General features: G+C 44.1%; 1 protein-coding gene across 1 annotated transcript in view; it reads right to left on the bottom strand.

Annotated features, from left to right (window-relative positions):
* Window positions 1-309: 309 nt before the first annotated feature.
* Window positions 310-21,646, bottom strand: part of PELI1 (pellino E3 ubiquitin protein ligase 1) — a 61,643-nt gene continuing 40,306 nt past the window's right edge. Inside the window, exons 2-7 of the mRNA XM_075925588.1 lie at window positions 18,731-18,875; window positions 16,380-16,509; window positions 13,275-13,376; window positions 3,924-4,121; window positions 3,629-3,817; window positions 310-2,765 (exon numbers count right to left, since the gene is read on the bottom strand). Of these exons, the coding sequence (XP_075781703.1) occupies window positions 2,199-2,765; window positions 3,629-3,817; window positions 3,924-4,121; window positions 13,275-13,376; window positions 16,380-16,509; window positions 18,731-18,801 (1,257 nt within the window). The 5' untranslated portion in view covers window positions 18,802-18,875 and the 3' untranslated portion in view covers window positions 310-2,198. The remainder of the gene's footprint in view (window positions 2,766-3,628; window positions 3,818-3,923; window positions 4,122-13,274; window positions 13,377-16,379; window positions 16,510-18,730; window positions 18,876-21,646) is intronic.

Raw genomic sequence — 21,646 nt, 5'->3', positions numbered from 1 at the left:
AAAAAACCCCAAACACCTGAAATGGGGTACAATGACCTGGAAAGGGTGAGGCTTACTGGGTTAAACCTTCACATCCCTAGTGATAAGTAAGCATCGCTCTTTCCCTTTCTTCCCAAAAATCTGGAGGGGGACCCACATCATGAATATCAAATGTTAAATCCCTGATTCTCAGCAGATTTCAGATTCTGAGAGCACAAACATGCTTAAAGTGAAGCAGATACTTGAAAATGACTGTTCAGAAAATACCATAATTACCATAATTTTCCATATTAGCAGAAAGATGCCCAATACAGCAATAAGCAACTCTAATTTCTATTTTTGGAAAAAAGTTTACTCACATAACTTGAATAAATTAATTTCAAAATAAAAATTAAACTACAGTATATATAGCCTGAATATAAATGATTAGAACAATTACAATACATGGATTCCTTGTTGCATAAGTCTCATTAATGCATGACAACCTGAAAAATGTCAAAAAATTATATTTTTGAAATGTAGTAACAGCAGTTACTTTATACATGACAAGTAATTGAACTTATAATACAAGGTTTCCTGACATTTCCTGAGTGAACCAAACAATATATATATATTATATTTTTTTTAGAATGGTGAAACAATTCTTGACAGCTGAAGTAAATAATTCATGACTTCTAAACACAATTCAGCTTGTTTTTAACCAAGAAAAGTCCAGACCAGCTTTGTGGTGGGATAAATTAAAGCTATGCTACAGAGTACAGGGATTTGCTACTATCAGTTTATACAGTACATATTTCCAATGCAAAATAGAGAAACCAATTTAAAAAGCTAGTTAAAAAAAGCTTACCTCTATCCTAAAAGGATCATTTGAACCTCTGCCACAAAACATGGTGGATTAGCATCAAGTTCCATGTAACACATTGGTCTTTTCTGGTAAGGGATTGGGAGGGGGAGGGGCAAAGAAAGCAGAGGTATATTGAAAGTGAGACTAAAAACTGACTTAAAACCAGCCATGGTGTGAATAGTCATTATGCAAGTTTCCTCCATCTCAAACCCTACAAATACAATTAAATCCTTAAGCAGATCTTTTCCTGCACATGGACTGCCAACTGTGCCAAGTTACATGATTGTTCTGTTATGTGGGCAAACATCTATTGGCTCCAAGACTGCAATGTCTTCACTTGCCACTAAATGCATATTTGTACCCAGCTCTGTGAAGCTGAAAGGCAAGTGAATGAAGCCATTATGTCACCTACTCCTCCAACATATACATTTTCAAAGGCTTAGATTAAAGCAGAATTAATAATTGAACCATCAGATTTCTGGCTAATTCACAGCTTTTTTTGTTAACAGTGAAGAACAGGTGAGTCTTGATTATCCATTTTTCATTGTTTAAACAAACCTCAAATGTTGCTCATGGTAAATAAAAGATTAACTAACAGAGGGTGAAAAATCCTTAAATTGCATATTCAAAGAATTGGATAAATGTTTTCCTGTGAACAGTTCTATTATAGTCCTATCCAATGATCATTTTAAGAAGTCCATCATAATTACCATTTGTGAGGTTAAAGCATATTTTTACAACAATGTAGTTTGCAGTAATTTTGTTTAAAAAGTATTTAGCTACTCTAAGAACTCAATAGTATTCTAGATTTTAAAAAGGTATTTCTACAGTTTTCTTTCTAACCTTCCCCATCAAAAACTATTCTATGCATCCAGTCAATGGATTTAACACACTACTACACCATGCTTCTTCTCTATCAAAACGCAATAAGATAATTTCAATAATAAAGATAAATAGAAAAAGTTAATATACATGTTGTTATATTTTACAATGTTTGCATCCAAGCTGTAAACTAATGTCCTTTGAACTGACCATATCTACCCTCAGTTATACAAAAAAATCCCCAACTTTTAAACACTAAGGGCATGTCATTCAAAAACATTAAACTGAAGGCATTGAATTTCACTATGCACAATTCCCTTCCCTGCTCCAAAGCAAACACTACAGTCAGGAACTTTCCCTTTCCTCCCCATAATCTTGTTTCCAGGCTTTTATGCATCTAGAAAGGAATTTAGGTACTGTAACAAACAACAACAACAAAAATCTTCAATTTAATGCAAACTGTCCAAAGCCCAGAGAATATCAAATAGACAGTTTGTTTAAAATAAGAATTGCTTAGCTTACAAGTTTAATGAAGTTCTTTATGACATGTGTATTAGTCAAGAGGTCCTTGGAAAATAAGTCTGATGTAACCCTGTTCACCAGCCAGCTGATGTGCACAGAATGGACAAGCTGCATGAAAAGTGTGAGTACCATGAGGAAGAGGAATTTGGGACCAATATGCAGTTGTTTTTTCTGAGCACACATGTCCACATGGGCTGAATGCATGAGTTGGAGGTCCTGCATCTACATAAAATCCAGCTTCACATCCAAGCCAGAGAGGCACATAGGGCCCAACAGAGCGGCACATGGGACATTCTCGATCCTTTCCGTCTCTTTCCTCTTTGTTTCCCCAGTTGTGATAGCCATGTACATGGCCACAGTTCAGATACACCCATGGTTGCTTTTCATCTACAACATCTTTCCTCTTCATGCTAGGAAATGCTAATGTGTTAAACCCTACAGGGCACTGAGGCCTGGCAGCATTTATTTCCTGTCTTAGAGCTTCCAAGTGCTTCACTGTAGGAGTGCGTGAAAGTCCTTCTGCAGTACGCCACAGCAACGTTGCTCCACACAAATCAATTAATGATCCATCTTGGAGTTGGTTAGTTTCATTCTCAACCTGGGATGGAAATGCATACATATCACAAAGTTGCTCAACTGTTCTTCACATCTATAGTAATGTTTCGCAGTTAAATTGACTAGGAAGTTCTGGCAAAGAGTTTTAACTAGCAAGGATTTTGGGTGCTCAATCTGAGACACCTGTAAGAGCTTGATATTGAGAGGGTGGCTACTCAGAACTTTTTAAAAGTCAGATCCTTTAACTAAGTACCCATATGCCTAATCCTATTCCTTCTTGATCCTGCACCCAGCTAATAGTGATAGTTCACTCCTAACTTAAGACTAATGTATGGTAATATATGCAAACACACATACTGTAAACAGCACATACCATCCTTCCTAAACAAATGCATCACAACTTAATAAATTTAAATCAGATGTTTAACTTAAGGGGAAAAAAAGGCAGGGACAAGTCTGGTTTTAGGTCCCAACATTTTTTCTAGAGCATGGTTTACATTAAATTCTGTAGCATCCAAAGAACTGTGCCCATCCCCCACCTTCCAATGAGAAAACATTGAGGAAATATGCCTATAAGGGAGGGATAGAAAAATCATTTCCTTTTTTTTGTCAAAAGCCCATATTGTGCTGTAGCAAAGCTTCCACTGCTTACAGACCAACATGCTAGAACCACTAAATTTAGCACAGCAGTGTAGACAAGCAATAAAATGAGTAATTTAGGGCTAAATTCCACCAGTCTTATTTAGGTTCAATGGCATCTTACTCCATGAACGCCCACTAAAATTAATGTGACTAAGTGCAGAGCAAGGCACTACACGGTTTAACTCAATTAAGCATATAAGTCAACGTAGCCCTGGTTACAGCCTTAAACAGTATCTGTATCAAATATGCAGCATGTACACTTACCATTTTCCCCCTCTGCTGAGCTGATCTGGTTTCACGGAGGCTGAATACATTCCCACACACAGATATCTCCCTCCACACTCCTGGTTTGGAGTCTTCAGTAAAACCATTGCGTGGATGCATGACAAGAACTCCATTTGTGGTTAATCCATCCATCTGTCCATCTGATGTCTTCCACTTGGCAGCTTTTTCCTATGAGGAATGACAATGACAGAAGTTCCATTCATCTGTAATTCTGAGATATAAACTAGTTTAAATACAAGTTTGCATTAAGCTGGAAAGAAAGTGGTTTTTTTACCCCAAGAAAAATGTTTTTCGAGGAATCAAATCCTGCAGCATATATTCTTGCTGTAAAAGGAGGGTTCCGTTCACATATGATTCTGCAAGCAAATCTCGATATAGTGCTCTGTACAGACTGTGTATCTGAATTACTCTGACTTCCAGGAACCGTATCCGTCACTACAAAATCTATAGGGCTCTCTGTTGACCGACCAATCTAAGGAGGGAAGAACACACATGACTTAGAAGCGTCAGCAGAAAATATTGAAACCAAACTTTTTAAAGTGGTCAAAAATAAATCCTGACCTTTCAGTTAAAGGCATTTTACCACCTGAGACCCTAATCCCATCTGAACTGATTAAGTTATTCTACCTCTAATTTGGCTGCAGCATTATTATAAACATATTGTCTCACAGTGGGACCAAGACACGAGCTAATATCTTCTACTGGACCAGCATCTGTTGCTGCAGACTACAAGATTCTGAGCATCACAGAACAACTCTTCAGGTCAAGGGAAAGTAACAAAAGTGTTTAACTCAAATATGAATTGAGACAGATTATTAAGCATAATGGATTCACATATAAGAGAGTTGGAAGGCAGTGGGATGTATTGTAAGTTGTTGTAAACCGGTGTCTCAGAGTCCATAGATTTTTGTCTAGCAGAGTTATGAATTTAAATCTCCAAGCTTACCTTTAGAACAGGGTTTCCCAACCTATGGGTCGGGACCCAAATATAGGTCGCCATTAAATTTCAAAAGGGTTGCCAAGTGTCTCCCCAGATGGCTCTGCACTCTCCTCCCCACATTTTTTAATTGCCTTGGGTCACCAAGTCTTCCTGACTTGTCAAAATGGATCCCTATCTGGAAAAGTTTGGGAACCGCTGCTTTAGAAGGTTTCCTTTGAGGACAAGGACTGATGGACAGATAAGAAACGATCACTCTTCATAAAGTGCGTGTCTGCAGGTGATATGGTGTTTGTCTTATTTTTCAGTGGGAGTTCACTTGAGAATACTGAGATTGATTTTACACACACAATAGCTGATGGAGCATTTGATGCTGTGGATGAGGTATATCACAGATTGTGATAAGGATGTATAGAACTCATGAATCTTAAAACAGGAGTATTATGTGTGGTATTAATCATTGCAGCAGTGAAGCTATCGCTGCAGGTTTGCATCTGTTGCTGCTTTGAGTTGGTGTGTCCTAATTGGTGGGGAGCTAACTACTAGATGAGCAAGACAAAACTGTAATGTTGTTTGAGGGCAAGAAGGGGAGTTTGGGAAAGATTTCATTAGGATGTGGCCCCCCATCAAATGTGGGTTGTAACTATTTGATGATTCTCCATATGCATAGTAGTGTGAGTTTTCCAGGGACAGCCAGGGGTATGTGGTTAGTGGTTCTCTCCCTTCCCTAAATTATATTGAAGCAGGCTCTCCAAGAGTATTTGGGGTGGCTATCTCCATGACACAATCTACTTTTCCCGCTGAGTATCCTTGTTATGTGAAGGTTTCACGCGTGTTTAGGTGAGCATCCCAGACTCTGGAGTAGTAAGCCCTGTGGTATCTGAATGCTTGGCTGTAGACAGATTTCTTAATCTGTCTGAAATGGCTGCTGGACCCATGAAGGTAAGTGTGGTGATCCAGGGGTTTCTTGAACAATATATAGTAATTTGTGGTATTCCATTGCTGAAGTTGATGGTGTCCAGAAAATTACTGCTATTTTGGCAGTGTTCTAGAAAGAGAATGTTGGGATTGTGGCTAACTTTCTATCAAACAGGACCGTCCACAGAAGCAAACAGGGCTGGTTTTTCTGGTTTACCTAAGTAAAAGATCTTTGCCCAAACAGGGAGGAGTCCTGTGGCACCTTATAGACTAACAGATTTATCGGAGCATAAGCTTTCGTGGGCAAAGACCCACTTCATCAGAAAGGTGCCACAGGACTCCTTGCTGCTTTTGCAGATTCAGACTAACATGGCTACCCCTCTGATACTTGCCTAAGAAGGCTTCTCATATTCAGTTTCCAGAGATTTTAACCCATTCTTGGTTGAAGAACTAATGTTTTCACTTTGCAACTGCCTGGTCCCTTCTATCTCTATGATAGATACCAACGATGGCTTCTATCTTGCTTGTGTTTTCCAAAGTTCAAGAGATAGAAAGGAAAGTACAGCATTCCATCCTATGCAGCACTCCACCCACCCCTTTGTATGCATAATGGGGCTTTCAGAGTTTAGATTCCACTGTGCATAATTTATATAGCAGACAATTAAAGACTTCAATTGTCTGCAGGTTTGATCACTTCCTGGTGGTTGGGATTTCAGAAACTGTAACTATCCTCTCAATGGTAGAAAGATTTGAGTGGACAATAAGATTTCTTGATTATTTCAGAGTTCATTTTTCCTGAAGCAACAAATCTAATGATTTACTGTGTGGTTTCCACTGATGGGAGACATCCAGTCATGTTACATCTTTTTCTTATTTGATGGGGACATGCTACTTGTGTTCCTTCAATTTTTTCCATGCGCAGAATAAGTTTTGTTAGGTGCACCACCAGTAGAAACACATGGTGACGGCTGTGGGCACTCTAGATGGCATCTGAATCTTTCCTGCATGGCCACCCAGGCGTTTAGCTTACAGTGAATGCTGCTTGGGTGTGGTGTCCTCTTCATTGTGAAGTAATTCCTACAGTCAGAGGAATTCTAGATGTCTACATTAGTGTGGCATCGCGTCCTGTAGTGGGGCAGTTTAGTCTATTGGACAGGTTCAATGAGAATGTCATCGAAATCAAACTACTCCTCAATGAGAAGAGAATGGCATTTTGTGCTTGACAGAATGATATAAATTGCAATACAAAGAGAGAAGCCCATGCTAAGGCGAGGGCAGAAGTCCAAAGTAAAGCCACAGAACTCAAGAACAAATGGTGGACTAAGAAAGCGCAAGACCTCCAACATTTTGAGAACACCCATAATTCACATAGTTTTTTTAATTTCATTAAGGTTGTTTATGGGCCAGCTTGTCATGGCATGAACCACCTTTTCTCTAAGAATGTCCTTCAAAAGCATGGTTCCAATGAAACCTTTAATTTTCACTGGAAAGAACATTTTGAAGATCTTCTTAATTTTAACTCCATGGTTGCAGATGAAGTTCTTGAGCAAATTCCCCATTGACCTAGGGATGAGCTCGGAGACCCTCCCAATATACGATGACATCAAGCAGATGAACAAGGTCCAGATGGGATCTCCGCTGAAATCTTTGAAGATGGAGGACCAGAGTTAATTCAGCATCTTAGGCTGCTTATCCTTAAAATCTGGATAAAGGAGGAGATACCCAGTAAAATGAGGGATGCCTTGATTGCTATATCCCCTTTCTTAAAGAGGGTAACAGATTGTGGAAACTATCATGGTATCTCTCTCCTTGCTGTTGCAAGCAAAGTTCTGCCCCTGTCAGAAGAAATTATTCCGAGTCACAGAGTGGCTTCCAACCATGTTGCAGAACTGCAGATATGATCTTCAGTGAATGACAGCTGCAAGAAAAATGCCAGAAGCAAAACCAACCACTGCACATGGCTTTTATTGATCTAACTAAAGCCTTAGACTCAGTGAATTTCCATGCCCTTTGGATGGTACTTTCAAAGATTGGATGTCCTGATAAATACATCAATGTTCTAAAGTTGCTTCATGACATCATGAAAGTGACTATTCTGAGCAGCACTGGCTTCCAGAGTAAACCTTTCAAAGTACAAGCAGGAGTCAAACAGGGCTATATCATGGCCCTCAACCATGTTTGTAGTCTTTATTGCTGTCATTTACTTAATTTCTGGGACGCTCCCAGCTGGCGTTGAAATCATCTACAGGGCAGGTGGAAAGCTGTTTAGGTTTAGCAGGCTGAAAGCTAAGAGTATGATTTCCACCACATCAATCCTGGAACTTCAGTATGCTGATGACAATGCAGTTTGCGCCTATTCGAGAAAGATCTTCAAACTATTTTGAATAGGTTTGCTGATACTTATGCGGGACTTGGTCTCAACCCTCAACATCAAGAAAACTGAAGTGCTCCATCAGCCCTCATCCAAAGGAGATACCATGTGCCCCATCAATTAAAATCAATGGAGAGGCACTAGAGAATGTTGATCATTTTCTCTACTTGAAGTTATTTTTAATCCAAGGCAGATATTGATGTAGGAATCCAACATCCTCTGAGCTGTGCTAGTGCAGCCTTTACTCGTTTACAGCACAGGGTTTTTGAAGATCACGAAATTTGAACAGACACCAAGCTTCTTGTCTATCAAGCCATCATTCTCCCAACACTATTGCATGGGTCTGAAACCTGGACAACCAACAGACATCACTTGAAAGTCCTTGAGAGGTATCACCAATGCTGCCTCTGCAAGATCTTGAAGATCAAATGGGAAGACGTGCGCATTAACATCGGTGTTCTGGAAGAGGTAAACACCACCAGTCTCGAGGCAATAATCATCCATCAGCAACTTCACTGGACTAGTCATGTGGTTCTGATGCTAAACCATCGCCTCCCAAAACAGGTCCTGTTTTCTCGACTGAAAGAAGGATCTCGTAATGTAGGAAGACAACGGAAGCAACAGAAGGACTTGCTAAAGGTTGACTTAAAGAACATTGACTTTGACACTCGTGAGACACTGCCCAGCATCACTCACAATGGAGAGAAGTCCTACAAAATGGCTCCCTGCATTTTGAATTTGCCCACTGACATGCTGAGGAGGAGAAGAGGTGCAGGAAGAAGGGGAGACTGGCTTCTAGTCATGGTACGCAGCCTCCTGCTGTACCTGGAAACATCTGTCCTCATTGTAATGGACTTTGTGGTTCAAGGATCAGCCATCGGAAGGTCCACAACTCCCACAGAGGATGATCATACTCAGCAACAAAAACGATTGCCCATCATCATCAGTCCACTGGAGAGTATGATATTTGAATTCCAGTTAGGCAGAGTCTTGATAGGATAAGGCTGCTAAGTTGTGTAGTATCCAAGTGGCAGGACCTGGTGTGTGTGCGCGTGTGTGTAGTTTTTTCCACTTTTTGTTTCAGTGTTTCATGGCTGTTATTTTTCTTCTTCATTGTTTTGGGTTTCCTGCACAATCTTCAGGTACGTTTCCTGATTTTTTTCTTCAGGTGTGTGGGTCATAGGGATGTTAAATTTAGATTAACTAATTGAATAGTCGATGGGATTTCCATCTACTAGTCGATTAGTCTATAAGGGCACCTCCACCACTGAACTGTAGCAAGAGCCCATTTCAAAAGCAGAATTGCAGCAGAGCAGTGCAAGTGGAGACTGCTTCAGTCCCTGTTCACGCTGTTTCAGCTGTGCCTCTACCTCTGCTGCCCCCCGCAGAGATGGTACTGGGAGGAACTGGCTTTTAAGTCTACTCCCCCAGTACCAGCTCCTGCTCACCCCCATTGCTGCCTCTCTGATAGAACTGAGGCAGCAAAGGAGGGGAAGCTACTAGTTGCATCACTAGTCAACTATCTAATAAGCTTATGCTTATCCGATAATCGACTAGTCGCTTACATCCCTCGTGGGAGCATGTCATTTTTTTGTTGGAGGTGGTCCCCTGTAAAGTTCCTCGATGACCTCTAAAATTTGGTTGATTCACAAGGCAGAGAAGCAGTTCAAAACTGTGGTGAAGTAAGATGTGACAGGACTTCCTCCAGAAGCAGTTTAATCAGAAAGATAAGCCCCAGTATGTAAGCCCACAGCTGCTGATCTGGGGCTGTCAAAATAGCAAGAAAATGATCTCTTTATTCATGGAAGAAAAATACAGGCAGTCCCCGGGTTACGTACAAGATAGGGACTGTAGGTTTGTTCTTAAGTTGAATCTGTATGTAAGTCGGAACTGGCGTCCAGATTCAGACACTGCTGAAACTGACCGCCAGTTCTGACTTACATACAGAATCAACTTAAGAACCCCAGGCGTCCCCAAGTCAGCTGCTGCTGAAACTGATCAGCAGCTGATTCCAGGAAGCCCGGGGCAGAGCAACTCTGCCTGGGGCTTCCTGTAGTCAGCGCTGGTCAGTTTCAGCAGAAGCTGACTTGGGGACACCTGGGGCAGAGCAGCTGGGGTGCTACTGGACCAACCCAGCAGCACCCCATCTGCTCTGCCCCAGACGTCCTGATTCAGCCGCTGCTGAAACTGACCAGCAGCGGCTGAATCAGGACCTGGGGCAGAGCAGCTGGGGTGCTGCCGGGTTGGTCCAGTAGTGCCCACGGGCGCTGCAGGACCAATCGGCAGCGCCCCAGCTGCTCTGCCCCAGAGTCCAAAACAAAAGCCTGGTCTGCTGGGGGGGGGGGGAGCACACTAGCTGCGTCCCCCCCCCCCCCCCCCAGCAGACCAGGGACACGGGGAGCAGAGCCGCAGCGGCAGCGGGGTGCCGCGCCTCTGAGGCTTTGCTCTGGCAAAGCCTCTGAGGCGCGGGACCCCCCGCGGCTGCGGCTTCAGTCAGGGTGCCTGTGGTCTGCTGGGGACCGTCCCCAGCAGACCACAGGCACCCTGACTGAAGCCGCAGCCGCGGGAGGGTCCCGCGCCTCTGAGGCTTTGCCAGAGCAAAGCCTCAGAGGCGCGGGGAACCGCCGCTGCTGCCGCTCCAGTCTGGGTGCCTGTGGTCTGCTGGGGACGGTCCCCAGTAGACCACAGGCACCCTGACTGAAGCCGCAGCCGCGGGGGGGTCCCGCGCCTCTGAGGCTTTGCCAGAGCAAAGCCTCAGAGGCGCGGGGAACCGCCGCTGCTGCCGCTTTGACTGAAGCGGCAGCAGCGGCGGTTCCCCACGCCTCTGAGGCTTTGCTCTGGCAAAGCCTCAGAGGCGCGGGACCCCCCCGCGGCTGCGGCTTCAGTCCGGGTGCCTGTGGTCTGCTGGGGACCGTCCCCAGCAGACCACAGGCACCGGGTCTCATGCGGCAGCAGCGGGGGTTCCCGCGCTTCTGAGGCTTTGCTCTGGCAAAGCCTCAGAAGCGCAGGAACCCGCCCGCTGCTGCTGCTTGGGTCCCGGTGCCTGTGGTCTGCTGGGGACGGTCCCCAGCAGACCACAGGCACCGGCACCCAAGTGGCAGCAGCAGCGGTTCCGCGCTTCCGAGGCTTTGCTCTGGCAAAGCCTCAGAAGCGCGGGAACCCGCCCGGTGCCCCTGGTCTGCTGGAGACGGTCTCCAGCAGACCAGGGGCACCAGAGCAGCTTACGAACGGGGCTTTCTCGCCCCGACTTCCGGGGCGAGAAAGCTCCGTTCGTAAGTGCGGATCCGACGTAAGTCGGATCCGCGTAAGTCGGGGACTGCCTGTAAAGCCACGAGGGGCTTCATGTACCCAGCACATGTTCCAAGCCTGGGACATATTAGCCAGCCCTCCTCTTCTGATGGGGCACTGGAAAAGATGGCCCTGCTTGTCAGGAGAGACAGAGTACAAGAAGCTTGTATTACCACAATGGAACACTGAAAAAATAGCAATGAGCTCAAACAAAGCACTCTTGAGCAGACAGTCATACCACTAGGCTTCTTGGGATGGAGGCAGCAGCTACTGCCAGCGTATTTGCTGACAAGGTAGTTCTCCCTCTGATTGCGAAGAACTGGCTGAATTCTGCCTTCAGTGAAGACTCACTCAACACGCTTCACTACAGTGGGGATGCATAAAATCTGACTGCCTTGTCAGTTGGATTTATCACAGTACTTGAGTAAAAGGGAATGTTTTTATCTCATTCCAGCCAAGACATTCAGATAGCAGATCTAAATGACTGGGGTGCTACTGAATTCAACAGCTTGCTGCCTGAGCTCTGCAATATCATAGCCATTTATGGAATTGACAACCCTTTCCCTAATGTTCATGATGTAGTATATTGTACTATATCTCAATTACTGAGGACATTGCAAAAGCAGAAAAAGGAGACTAAGCAATTGGGGTATTTTTTGGTGGGAGAGGGGCAATGTTCCCTGTAAACTGCGCATTTGTGCAGCTGCTTAGAAAGATTCCAGTGCTGCCCAACTGATTAGCAGAGCACCCAGAGCTAGATCTTTGTTTCTCCTGGTGTTACACATCAGTACATGCCTCGGTGCATGTAATTTATTCCACACATGGATGGAAAAGATTAGAGGGAACATTGGATGTGGGTATTTCTTCTTTTGCATGTACTCTGCTTTCTAGGAAGGATAATCAATCAGTTCACATGGACTGGCATGTGTGATTTAAAAAAAGCATTGACACTGCAGCTGTCTGAAGAACATTTTTACAAACATAGCTTATTTGTTCCCTCTTTAGAGGACCAAGGGAATTACAGACCAGTCAGACTAACTTCAGTACCAGAGAAAGACACACATTATTGATCAATTTATAAGCAACCTGAGGCTCATAGGGTGATATGTGAAAGTTAACAGATTTGTCAAGAAAAAAAATCATGTCAAACTGACCTAATTTCCTTCACTGACAGGGTTACTGGCCTAATGGGTAGGAGGAGGAGTAAACATGATAGACCTTGATTTCAGTAAGACTTTTTATAGCCACAAATGAGATACCCATAAGCAAATTAGGGATGTGTAGAGGAGGTGAAGTTACTATAAGCTAAGGGGTTGAAAAACACGCTCAGAGTAATTATCAATGTGTCACTGTCAAACTGGGAGATGCATCTAATGAGGTCCCACACTAATATTTTCAGTAATGATTTGGATAATGGAGAAGAGGGTGCTTATTAACTCTGTGGACAGCACTATGATGGAAGGGATTGCAAGCCAGGATTAGAATGCACACTTCCATTTCATGGCACTTACTAGTGGTTAATTCTCAAAAGAATTTTGTAAGCACAAACTTAGCTTCAAGCTCCCGCAGTGAGATAGTTATTCCTCACTCTCCATTTATAGGAGGAGGCTGGAGACAGACAGTTAAGTGACTTGGTCACAGCCACAAAGGATGTCTCTGGCAGAATGAAGACTAGAACCCTGTTCCTTGTCCTGATGGATTAATCCCAAACACGTTTTACCTTCAAACTAAGGATGTTAAGTATTGAGTAATTCACTAATCAAATAGTCGATGCATTTTTGCATCAGCTATTCGATTAGTCAATGGGCAGTGCTGCCCCTTTGAAACACCGCGGCAGCGTTTCAAAGGGGCAGTGCGGCACGGAGCTCGGGACCCTGGGCTCTGTGCAGCTCTGCTGCTTTGAAGTACCCCCAGTCCTCCTGCCCTTGCTGCCTCTGATACAGGCAGCAAAGGGGGGAGGGGGAGGAGTGATTAGTTTACTATCTGATAAGCATTTGCTAGTCAACTAGTCCTTAACATCCCTACTTCAAACACTGAAAACATTGAGTGAAAGGGGGCCCTATGTTATTTTTTTAAAATAGAAAAATATATACTGCATGTTCTTTACATACCTGAAACATATCAGTGTTGCTATCATGTGTATATTCAACCACCACCGTCTGGGCCCGAGACAAGGTATATGATATGCTATGTTGATCCTTGTTGCTTATTGCCTATAGAAAATTAAAATATAATAAAAATTAAAAAATTAAGCATCACAAATACTAGTTAATTGACAAAGAATGGTCACGTTAAAGACAGAACAGTTACAGTAGTTAGACTGACAAAGTCAATGCTTGTGTTATTTTTTAAGTTAATTTTGTGCCTTTTTTCTTGCAATCCTTTATGAGGCTTAGCTTTACATAGATGCCTATTTTAAACATGACACAAAGTACACCACCCGAATCTTAATTTAATTGCCTGACTTTTAAAAATGTAAAACCTCTAGATTTGCTAAAGAGGTATCAAGGACGTCTTGGTTAAAAAAAACAAGCCCACCCAGGTTTTCCACACCTGACACCCTAAAAAGAATCTGAGTAGAGCACGGTAAGCATCTGCACTGCTCACAGAACAGACTAAACACATGAGAGCTGAATTAGGCCCCCAAACAAATTAAAACTTCTTAAATTAGGGATGTTAAAATTTGATTAATCAACTATTCGATTAGTTGATAAAGGAGCTTCTGCTTTGAAATGTTGCTACATTTCAAAGGCAGAAGTGCCACCTGGCGTTCCGCCATTGAAATGGACAAGCAGACTAAGCATGGTGCTCCCTTGCAAGTGGGGCTAGAGAGTGAGAGACTTCATGAGCTCCCCTTCCCCAGGGGCTGACTGAGGTGGAGGCAGCAGTGGGGAGCATGTGAAGTCTCCTCCCACTGCCGGGGGCACAGGTACCTAGAGGGAACTGCCAGCTGTTCAGAGCAGTTGGCTGTTCTCTCTGGTGAAGGGGGAGGGGTAAAGGCTCTGCATGTTCCCCCAGCTCCAGGCCAATCAGGGTCTGTGGGTGGGGGAAGCACAGAAGTGTCCTCGCCCTGCCCCTTCCACAGTGGCCCAAGGCCACTTCCCTAGTCAAAAATTATTGCCAACTCCTGCTCAAGAACATGGAGTAATCAAAAGGAGACATCAGTAAATTGTATCCTCATGACATGGCTACACAAGACACTAACATCTACTGCAATGTTCCCTCTATTTTTTTCCATCCATGTGTGGAATAAATTGTTATGTGCACTGCCAATAGAAACATGTCAGCTGTGAGTATTCTGCTAATCAGCTAGGCAGCATTTGACTCTCTCCCAGGTGGCCACCCAAACACTCAGCTTACAGGGAACACTGATCTACAGCTCTGGAGCAGACTGAAGCCTCCCTTTATGGGTGTATGAAAAGATAACTGTGAAAGGTGCTTTCCCTGTTTAATTCCCTCCTCCCTCAATGGCTGCTGACAGCTGCAGTCCGTGCATGCTTCTTATTACAATTACAAGCCAATTAAACAGGATTTTACATCTCTAGCACAAACACTACTGAGCATATAGTCTAGGATTACAGACAGTCTTCTGTTGTGCTTGATGACTACACAAATTCATTAAAGGTGTACCACTGCGGTGTTATGGATTACATGGAAAGATGTTCAGACACTGGAATTAAAAAAAACAATGAAAGACTGATCCAGACACAGACCCAACTGGCCCCGTCACTACAATGCAACAAGAAACATTTTGTGACAGACAACTAGCCATGGCTAGTGTCAGACACAGAAAAGAGGCTAGGTGATTAAGCAAGACAAAAGCTAAAAATATGAAGGTAATGCTGGTAAAACCTCCCCATTCTGAGTTTTTGCAACAGCAAGGGGGAAAAAAGTGGATTTTATTTTAACTTTCAGTCACTATGAGATCATGGGGTGGTTAGAAAGCTACCTGGACAGAAAGCAGTAAGTGTTGCTAGCAAAACAAAGGAAATGGAAATTTACTCAACACCGGATGCAAGAAAACTAGCAAAATAGATTGAACTTTCAGTTTTCCAGCCAGGGCTGTGGGGTTTTTTGAGGTTTATGCCATTTTTGGCTAGAAAAATAATGGCTTGTTGTCTATTACTGAACAAGTATGTCTTCACAGACTGCTTTGAATATTTCTCAGGCTCAAAGGTATTTTAATGAACTCAGTAAGAGCTGTGAGCACAATCAAATGAATTACAGCATCAGAATCAAACTTCTCTTTTATACTTCTCTGAAGTGAGAAGAGGCCTTAGCTTCTCTAAATGATCTGATAATAAGGAGAACCAGTTCATAAACTTTTAGCTCAGGGAATTACACAAAATAGCTGGCTCAGTCAGATCTTATAGCCATTACATGAGTGTAAATGCATTGGCTTCAATGTGTTTAGTCAGAGGTGTGAATCTGAAACATGCCATACACCTCCTGAGAGACTGCTGAGCATCCTCAGTTCCCACAGACTTTAGTAGGAGCTGTGGGCACTTGGTTGCTCACTGGAAATATTCCACATCTGCAAGACTGGCACCAGTGCAAGTGTGCACAGAGCCCAGATACAGTAAGGATTATTCTGTGAACAATCCTGTTAGCAGCTCTGATCAGAAACATCTTTTGTTTTAAGCTTCATCAGTGCCCCTTCCTGGGTTTAAAACTTCCCCTCTCTCCCTCCTACGGAGTATCTTAAACTTGATTTTAACCCCCTTGCAACACTGAGAACCCCAGCTCCTTTCAGCCCTTACCCCATCTGTGACTGACCTCTACCACCAGCAGTCTGAGTAGCAAGTGTGTTCCAGTGAGGGAGCATGGCAAGTAGCGCTCCACATGAAATTCAGACCTAGCTCTAGTTCTAGAAACTAGAAACAGAAAATCTGAAATACACCTTGGTAGCACGCTCTGGAGGGAAAAACCAAAGACAGTGTTTTGTGACCAGTTTAACTCTTAGATGTTTACTAACAACCATTTGTGTTGTGAGGACTGGGAACTGGATTTGTTTGGGCTAAATAGTTTCTTCCCCTCCCCCCCAGTAAATGAAAGGCACCTATTGCCTGGGATACACTCCTCCAATCTCTTTCCCACACTTGGTCGGATGCTTACTCCACCACATTTACATCTGGGTAGTTACACTGACCTCTGTTGATTTACAGAGGTGTCAGAGAGCAGAATCTGGCCTACAATTAACAAGCTGTCAAACATACCTTTGCTGCTTGAGGAGTGCAGGCAATATGCACCGTGCTGGGTTTCACCCCATTTGCCTTGGGTCTTTTAAATAAAGCAAATCTGCTTTTCCTTCTTCCTCTATCTCCATTCGGCAGAGAGCCATTATACCTGTGGGGGGGGGGGAAGCCATTACACATGGTAAAATAGATGAATAAATAAATGTTTTAAAAATTCAGTAATTGGTCCAAACAAGCATTATAGGTAGGCCCTCTCTGGTTCGGCAACATTCATGGTCCAGTAGGATTGTGGATGTTGCTGGACCAGAAAGCCCCAGTGGCAGAGTGGCCGATGGCTGGGAGCATGGCTGGGGGCATGGCCTGGACCACTGGCCCTGCCAGGATTATGGGCACAGCCAGTGGCCCCCTGGAAGAGCGTACAGGTCAGCAGTAGGAGGCCAGAATTGACCTCCCTTGGTCCAGTAAACTCCCTCATTCAGAACAGGTCAGGTCCCCGAGGGGGCCAAACCAGAGAGTTCTAATCTATATGGTGTTACAGATCTAAAAACCAAGTTTAACTGAACAGTCTTTGGGGTAATTAATGTACAGTAAACTTCCGATAATCCGGCACCTTTAGGACCCGGGGGTGCCGGATTATCAGCTATGATGGACTATCAGAAGGGGGGGCTATGACGGGTCTGGGGTGGGGTGGGGGGATGCTACCCCAGACCCCCTCATAGCCCTCCCTTCTGATAGTCCGGCTCTGCCCCAGGAGTCCCCGATTCAGCCGCTGCTGGTCAGTTTCAGCAGCGGCTGAATCGGCGACGCCTGCAGCAGAGCAGCTGGGGTGCTGCTGGGTTGGTCCGGTAGCGCCAACCCTTGGCGCCGTGAGACCAACCCGTCAGCACCCCAGCTGCTCTTGGGGATGCCTGGGGCAGAGCAGCTGTGGTGCTGACGGGTTGGTCCCGCAGCGCCGCTCCTCGGCGCTACTGGACCAACCCAGCAGCACCCCAGCTGCTCTGCCCAGGTGTCCCCAAGTCAGCCGCTGCTGATACTGATCAGCGGCTATCAGCAGCGGCTGAATCGGGACGCCTGGGACAGAGCAGCTGGGGCACTGCTGGGTTGGTCTGGTAGCGCCAAGCCTCGGCGCTGCGGGGACCAACCCAGCAGCACCCCAGCTGCTCTGTCCCAGGTGTACCCAAGTCAGCTGCTGCTGAAACTGACCAGCGGCTGATTCCAGGAAGCTGGGGCACAGCAGCTCTGTCTCTGGCTTCCTGGAGTCAGCCGCTGGTCAATTTTAGCAGCGGCTGAATCCGGTACAGCTGGGGTGCTGCTGGGTTGGTCCCGCAGCCTCAAGGGGCAGCGCTACTGGACCTACCCGGCAGCACTCCAGCTGTTCTGCCCCCTGCTACCCGGATTCAGCCGCTGGTCAGTTTTAGCAGCGGCTGAATCGGGGAAGCTGGGAGCAGAGCAGCTCCAATGGTCCGGCTGCCCGGAGCACTTCCGGGTCCCTGATGGTGCCGGACCATCAGGAGTGCCGGACCGTCAGATGCCGGACCATCGGAGTTTTACTGTATTATGAAAAAGAAGCAGCTGGAAAGCGGCACAGAACAGTCTGAAAAGAGGAATATGGTACACAGATCTCTCTCTGGGTATACAGAATTAAAATGGTACAGTCACAAAAAAAATGGGGAAAACCATGCATGTGTTTAGGGCCCAATCCTGCTCACAACTTCAAAGGGAACAGGAGCTAACCCTAAATTGGTAAATGATGTAAGATTTATGGTTACAAGTAGCTTTATCTTCTATAATTCTCTTGCATAGCAGAAGTAGGACTCAGACGAGAAACAGTTACTGCAAGATGACTTTTCCAGAGAAGAGATCTCAGATAACTAACACTGCACTCTCTACCTCTGGCTTATCCAGACTAGGGGAAGAGCTGTTTTATTAAAATATGTTTGTTAAAACATGTTAACGCCCTACTGTAGACAGGAGATGCCCCCCTAAATATGACAATCAAATAATGTGCTTAGTACATTTTATCTACTTTACACTAGGATTCTAAAGTATGTTAACTAGTGTGCTTTTAATAAAACACTGTTTCTTAGTCTAGACAAGATTTGAAAAAGGAGCATTTATTTTATGTTATTATAGATCCTGTCTTTCTAGTCATGGCCTGGGATCTCCGAAGAGGTTATTAGTGTGCTGGAGGTTTAATGCCACATAGCTCACTTGGCCTGGAAAATAAAAGAATGTAGCAGGAAATCAAACCCAGGCCTTCCACACAACTACTCAAAGCTCCATGTGACTGGCTCACTTTTCATTGAAGAGACCCTGCAGTAAACTAATATTAGACCTCACTCTATGCACTGTTTTCTAAATAAGATACTCACCCTAATACAATCAGTTCACCATACTTTACTGGTGTTTTAGATGGATGGTTTTCTTGATCAGGAGAAAACATGGGCTTAGTTAGTGACGACTTCTCAAATTCCAGGTCTCTGATCAAGAGCCTTGGCAGACTTTTTTCATTATTTCCTGTAAAATAATAAAGGGAAAACAAATTAGCAAGATATCAAATAATTAGTTATTGTCTGCAAATCAGCTAAACACAATGGCTTAAGTGTGCCAGCACATCAACTAACCATATACTGAGATAGCCATGTAGTACAACCTTATACTACTGTAAAAGTGATCTCATATACACTGGTTTCTCATGTTTTAGTTTGTCTTGAATAACAGTCTCTGATTTTTAAATCTATGAACGAGCATAACACCCATAGACCATACAGCACACCCAGCAGGTGTAAGTGCCACTACATGAGACAACTTACAGAGAAAGGAAGAATGTGTATGCACTTCAGCCTTAGCTGAGAGCCAGCTGCTTTTTAACTCGCTGGCTACGTCTACACTGGCCCCTTTTCCGGAAGGGGCATGTAAATTTCACTAGTCGTCGTAGGGAAATCCGCGGGGGATTTAAATATCCCCCGCGGCATTTAAATAAAAATGTCCGCCGCTTTTTTCCGGCTTTTAAAAAAGCCGGAAAAGAGCATCTAGACTGGCCCCGATCCTCCGGAAAAAGTGCCCTTTTCCGGAGGCTCTTATTCCTACTTCAAATGGTTACATGACTTTTTTAAAAGCCGGAAAAAAGCGGCGGACATTTTTATTTAAATGCCGCGGGGGATATTTAAATCCCCCGCGGATTTCCCTACGACGACTAGTGAAATTTACATGCCCCTTCCGGAAAAGGGGCCAGTGTAGCCGTAGCCAAGGTGTAGTATAGAGGGTCATGCTCCAGAGATCCCAGGTTCGGTTCTGCTTATCAGTGTTACACATGCACACTAATTTCAGACAGACTGCCTTCAAGTAACTTCTGTAATCACCAAAAATAGCCTATAAAGAATTGCCATAGCAAAATGGATCTGCCAAACTGTTTCCACTTATTATTCTCAATAATTTAAATTAAGTGGTGCAGAACCACATTTGATATGTAGAGTGATGCTTTGATATAGACTCTCAAGACAGGAAGTTGCCTCGTTAGAAGACCAGAATGAATATATTTAAAGAAAGTAGGCTCTTTTCTGATCCCTAATTGTCTATGCACACAAGTTTTGTCAAACATGCTTAGGATTTAAAATTGTTTGCTGAATAATTCCTGGGCTGTTGCTTATAAGCAGTTAAGTGCAAGTATGAGATACTACAGTGAGTTTTGGAGTAGACACAGAGGCCACATGATACTGCGTCTGTCTCCAGGTCAGTCAGATATGTTTATTTCTTAGATCATGACTTCCAGTGTAAATATTGTGATTACAATTTCACAAGATTTTTACCATGGATACTCTAAAATTACCTTAGAATTTGTCATTTCTACATATTTTCCTTTCAGTAAACCTATTCACTACAGCTACTGCTGGACAGGATACCCAGGAGATATGAATGCAGACACAGTGAACAGCCTGTTAGTTACAGAAAATGCCCTGAATTTCCTCCCTACATCTTTTCCTGTAGTACACTTCAGGTACTTCTAAAGAAATAGACAAGTGACTTGCCTCAAAGAGTGAGTGACAGAAAGAGGAGCTGAACAAGAGTACCTCCTGCTAAATTCAATCCACTAGTGCTAGCTCATCAATTCACCCACTTGATGCAAGTGTTTTGTACAAGTAATCTCTTATCTGCTCATTTCAACACCACAACTTTGGGTTAACAAAAACTAAACCAAATGATTGTTTGTATTATTGTATCACAAATCCTATGCTAGTTCCAGGACTTCTCACATATTTAAAGCTCCTTACAAACGATAAATCAATTCTCACATTCTTGATAGGAAACTGTCATTCATAGTTAACAGGTGGCAAAACTCAGTCTACAGCGTCATAGCTTTCTGGCTCTAGGGTATGAACAAGTTACAACATTGTAAAGTGCTAGTGTGAACCAGGCTGCAGTTCACCTCAGTGGTGGTTTACCTAGACCACGGGGAGACCTCTCTCAATACTCATGCTGCGGCCACACTATCAGTTTAATGTGCTGCCACAGCTGCTCTGTAAACATAAGTGCAGACCAAGGGTAGGGAATCTTTTTTGGGTCGAGGACTGCTGACCCACAGTGGGAGAGGGGGGAAAAAAATCAGTCAGGGACACCACCCACCCACCCACCCACACCTCTCAAACCCTCACTGATGTGGCTCCTGACAGAGAAGAAGACAGACACTCTCCACATTCCCCTTGCACATCAGAGCCATGGGGGGTCCAGGCTAGTAGATTGTGTGTGCTCCAGCCACATTGGGGGGGGGGGGGGGGGAGGGGAGGAGAAGAGAGAAGAGACAGCATGGTGGCTGGAGCACCAGTGCAATGCTCGTGGAGAGCCCCAAACCTCCTGACAAGCTGGGAGGCTGCATCCTGCTCCCAGGTTCCTCACCAGTGGTGTAGACTGAGCTCCAGCAAGACTTGCCCAAAATCATTCAAATCAGCAGCACAATTGCTGCTGCCCAATGTCTCTTGCAAAACGTCATGAACACTGACGGAAGTCACTTATGAGCAGATGCTCAGCAATACAGGATTGTTCTGTTATGGCCCAACACTTTTGAGTGTCCTTCACAGTTTACTGGCAAATGTTTAGATGGCCCTTTATATTAAACCCAATTAATCCACTCCCACAAGTAGGGATGTAATAGAGTACTTGATCAATTAATTGATTAACTGATAATTGATTAGCAGCCTATCCCCATTGTGGCTCTGCATTTTAAATGAGAGCAAGGTGAGCAGGCAGACCAGCTCAGTCCTGGCTCATGCTGGGTCTGGGACCAAACTTAA

The sequence above is a fragment of the Pelodiscus sinensis genome, chromosome 3 (assembly GCF_049634645.1).
Source record: "Pelodiscus sinensis isolate JC-2024 chromosome 3, ASM4963464v1, whole genome shotgun sequence".
Lineage (NCBI taxonomy): Eukaryota > Metazoa > Chordata > Testudines > Trionychidae > Pelodiscus > Pelodiscus sinensis.
Note: the sequence above shows the minus strand (reverse complement) of the source record. Positions and strands in the feature narration are given on the sequence as shown.